At 38.3% G+C, this 4139-nt stretch overlaps 1 protein-coding gene across 1 annotated transcript; it reads left to right on the forward strand.

Annotated features, from left to right (window-relative positions):
• The first annotated feature begins 290 nt into the window (after nucleotides 1-290).
• Nucleotides 291-2312, forward strand: LOC147526211 (zinc finger and BTB domain-containing protein 5-like). Its single transcript, XM_086630228.1, has one exon. It carries the CDS (start codon nucleotides 291-293, stop codon nucleotides 2310-2312), a length of 2022 nt encoding a protein of 673 aa, XP_086486354.1.
• Nucleotides 2313-4139: the final 1827 nt, after the last annotated feature.

A 4139-nucleotide genomic window follows, 5' to 3' on the forward strand; every position in this document is an offset into this window, starting at 1 on the left:
CAGACAGTTCTTGATAAAGAGTCTCCTTTTTAATCACTCCTGACAGCTTCAAGGATGGTCATCTTGTTAGTTTCTTTAGGTATGCGTAAATTGCCTACTAAATCCTTCATGAAACTCTTACACAAAAACTTTAATCCCTTTATTGTTGGGTAACAGTGGGAAATTAAGGTAAAGATTTTGGTCATCTGTCTCAGCCATAATTTTTTTTTTTAAATTGTTCTCACTGTGATCTAAGTCAAACTTCATCCATTGTTAGCATTATAGCTTATTCTGCTTTATTTTATAGAAACATGGATTTTCCAGGACACTTCGAGCAAGTCTTTCAGCAGCTAAACTACCAGAGGCTTCATGGTCAACTTTGTGACTGTGTCATTGTGGTGGGAAACAAACATTTCAAAGCCCATCGCTCTGTTCTGGCAGCATGTAGCACACACTTCCGAGCTCTCTTTACTGTAGCAGAGAGTGATCAAACTATGAATATGATTCAGCTGGACAGTGAAGTGGTGACAGCAGAAGCTTTTACTGCCCTTATTGATATGATGTACACTTCTACACTAATGCTTGGAGAGAGCAATGTAATGGATGTCTTGCTGGCTGCTTCTCACCTACATTTGAACTCTGTTGTTAAAGCATGTAAACACTACCTTACTACCAGGACGCTACCAATGTCTCCACCTAGTGATAGAGTTCAGGAGCAAAATGTATGCATCCAAAGATCTTTCATGCTTCAGCAGCTTGGGCTGAGCATTGTGAGCTCTGTGTTAAATTCCACTCAGAGCACAGAGGAGCAACTAAATACCATGAGCTCATCGATGAGAAGTAACATAGAACAACATACTACCTTTCCTATCCGGTGTCTTCACAAGCGTAAACAGTCTTCTGATGATCAAACCAGACAGCGAATCAGACCTACCGTAGATGAGTCCATTTCAGATGTCACTCTAGAGAGCAGGCAGTCAGTAGGTCATTCACGAGAAGATTTTTTTTCACCAGATTCACTGAAGAATGTGGACAATTCTAATCCTGATGCTGTTATTGATAAACAAGAGGATAATACTATTATGTTTAATCAGTCTTTTGGTGCTCAAGAAGATGCTCAAGTGCCTAGCCAGTCAGACAACAGTGGAGGAAACATTTCACAGATATCCATCTCATCTCAGGCAATACAAGTGGAAAACAGTTTTGATCAGGAAGCTACTTCTGAAAAAAACAACTTCCCATGCAAAAATCCAGAGGTCAGTCGAAATGAAAAAGAACACATGGGGATGGTGGTTAAATCTGAGCCTTTGAGTTCCCCAGAGCCTCAAGATGAAGTGAGCAATGTCACTTCTCAAGCAGAAGGCAGTGAGTCTGTTGAAGTGGAAGGAGGAGTGGTGAGCACAGAGAAAATAGAATTGAGTCCTGAAAGCAGTGACCGTAGCTTTTCTGACCCACAGTCTAGTACTGATAGGGTGGGAGACATCCATATTATGGAAGTGTCAAATAACCTGGAACACAAATCCACTTTCAGTATCACAAATTTTCTGAATAAAAGCAGAGGTGGTAACTTTGGTGCAAGTCAAAATAGCAATGATAACATTCCAAATACAACAAAGGACTGCAGAATGGATGGTGATGCCTCTTACCTATTGAGCCCAGAGTCTGGGCCTACTAGTAGTCATTCCTCTGTTACAGTTTATCATGTAGAGAATCCATTCAGTGAGTCTGCAGACTCTCATTTTGTTAGACCAATGCAGGATGCAACGGCTCTTCCATGTGTACAGACTTCTGGGTACAGGGCTGCAGAACAATTTGGTATGGATTTTCCAAGGTCAGGCTTGGGGCTGCACTCTTCATCTAGGACAGTGATGGGATCTGTAAGAGGCGGAGCTAGTAGCTTTCCTGGCTATCGTCGTATAGCCCCCAAAATGCCTGTTGTGACCTCTGTCAGGAGCTCCCAGCTACAAGATAACATTTCCAGTTCCCAGCTGTTAATCAATGGGACTGCTTTTGAAAATGGACATCCTTCACAACCTGGTCCACCACAGTTGACAAGGGCATCTGCAGATGTTCTTTCAAAATGTAAGAAGGCCTTATCTGAACATAATGTCTTGGTTGTTGAAGGTGCTCGTAAATATGCCTGTAAGATCTGCTGCAAGACTTTTTTAACCCTAACAGACTGTAAGAAGCATATTCGCGTGCATACAGGAGAAAAGCCTTATGCCTGTTTAAAGTGTGGCAAACGGTTCAGCCAGTCCAGCCATCTATATAAACATTCCAAAACAACCTGTCTGAGGTGGCAGAGCAGCAATCTACCTAGCACTTTGCTTTAATCTCCCTCACTCCCTATTCCCATGGGAATGCTAATATAAACTTTTAAAACTGGAGTACTTCAGGAACACTAATGTTCTTTTGTTCAAGGCTGAAGGTTAAGCTGCCCTTGTAGATTAGTGAATACTTGCATGTGATTGTGCTGCATTCACAAAAGTCTTGGTTCTGTAAATTGGTGATAATGCTGTATTTGCCTCACAGGGGTGTTGTGAGACTTAGACAACTGTTACTGAACTGCTTTGAGATCTTCAGAAGGAGGCACTGTAGACAGGTTAAGAGTTATTGTTAAATACATGCAGATCTTGGGCTCACAGGGATGTAATCCCTAAAATCAATTAGTTCCATTGTAGGGCAAACTGGTGGGAGTCGAGTGAGAATGTAGTTAACTCTTAATTATGTTGGAGTAGCATGTTTCAAGAATGAAAAACTGAAGGGCAAATAATTTTTTTTTGAGTGGGGGAACTTTGTAAAATACTGAAAACATTTAAATAAATGACCCATAACATAAGTTGGTAAATTGTGTATGAACAGTAATGCAAAGAGATCTTTACAGTAACTAATACAGATTGCATATTCTTAAAAGAAAACCAACCTTGTATGCACCTGTCTGGCACAAAATGCTTTTTAAAGCATAAAATGCTGAAAGTAGTTTTAGGGTTCTGAATGCATTTTTTGGTCATTTTGCAGTAAAGGACAGTATGTAATGAAGGTACTTAAAATAAGTCCATGACAAGTAACTTCTGGACTGTTAGATGTGTGTATAAATACTTTGAATACAGCAAGATCTGGTTGTTTCACCATTTTTTCTGTAAAAACTTGTATTGAGTAATAAGTGAAATACTGTTTCTTGTTTGTGCTATTCTTAGCAATATTTTAATGAACTTGTATTTGATATGTTTAAATTTCATAGACATGGAAGCCTGAAACGAGCTTGTCTATATCTGCTTTGATTTTTTAAAATGAGAGATGATTTGTGGTGGCTCTTTTTACTGGGTAAGGTAGTTTCTTACTCCAGATGCAGATAGTCAATCTGATTCACGTTATTGTGTAAGCATACTATCATTTCCTCATTTTGTCTTCAGGCTTTAATTTCTTCCTCCATATACTTACTGTCCTTCCTAACTATAGATTGTTCCTCAGATCAATGTCAGGAATGAGCCTCACTTGCCATATTTATGGATGTCTCTCTATAAAATTTAGCTATCAACATCAATCCTTCAGTTTAGAGTAGTATCATAAATGTACTTTTTGAAGTAAGTAAAAATCTAGCATTAATTTCATTAAAAATATAGCATTATACACTTTGTAAAGCAGAATTTTTGTGATCTTTATTCTTCAGGTGAATCACATAGACTGTGGTTAAATTTCCTCTTCTTAGAAACCACTAACTAATAATGTTTGCAGGGGTTTTTGTTTTGTTTTGTTTTGTTTTTTGTTACATATGCCCATGAACTAACTACTGCCTTTCAATATAGTAGGTTTCTAAATAAATTTTGGAGTACTTACACTGATAAATTTCACTCTGCTATGTCAGAGCTGGGTCAGTGCTTCAGCATGTCAATTCTACCTAAAACAGACAGATATTTAACATTTTCTATATCTAAGTCACTCAGCAGTTGCTACTTTTAATATAAAAATGTACTTGCGAACTTCCTCTCTTTGTTTTGTGTAGCAAATATATCCTCTGTGATGTTATTGACCAATTTTGAGGAACTTGTGCTATCTGATAGGCAGGTTAGCCTTCTGAATGATCTTGGATTTATATTTAGGTAAACTGAAAAGAAAATCCTAATTTGCAGTGCTGTAACTAATTTTAACTGGATGAACAA

Source organism: Tauraco erythrolophus, chromosome W (genome assembly GCF_009769465.1).
Source record: "Tauraco erythrolophus isolate bTauEry1 chromosome W, bTauEry1.pri, whole genome shotgun sequence".
Taxonomy (NCBI): Eukaryota; Metazoa; Chordata; class Aves; order Musophagiformes; family Musophagidae; genus Tauraco; species Tauraco erythrolophus.

Excerpts from the sequence above, each read along its gene's own strand:
- LOC147526211 (XM_086630228.1), top strand. The coding sequence starts at position 291 with ATGGATTTTCCAGGACACTTCGAGCAAGTCTTTCAGCAGCTAAACTAC.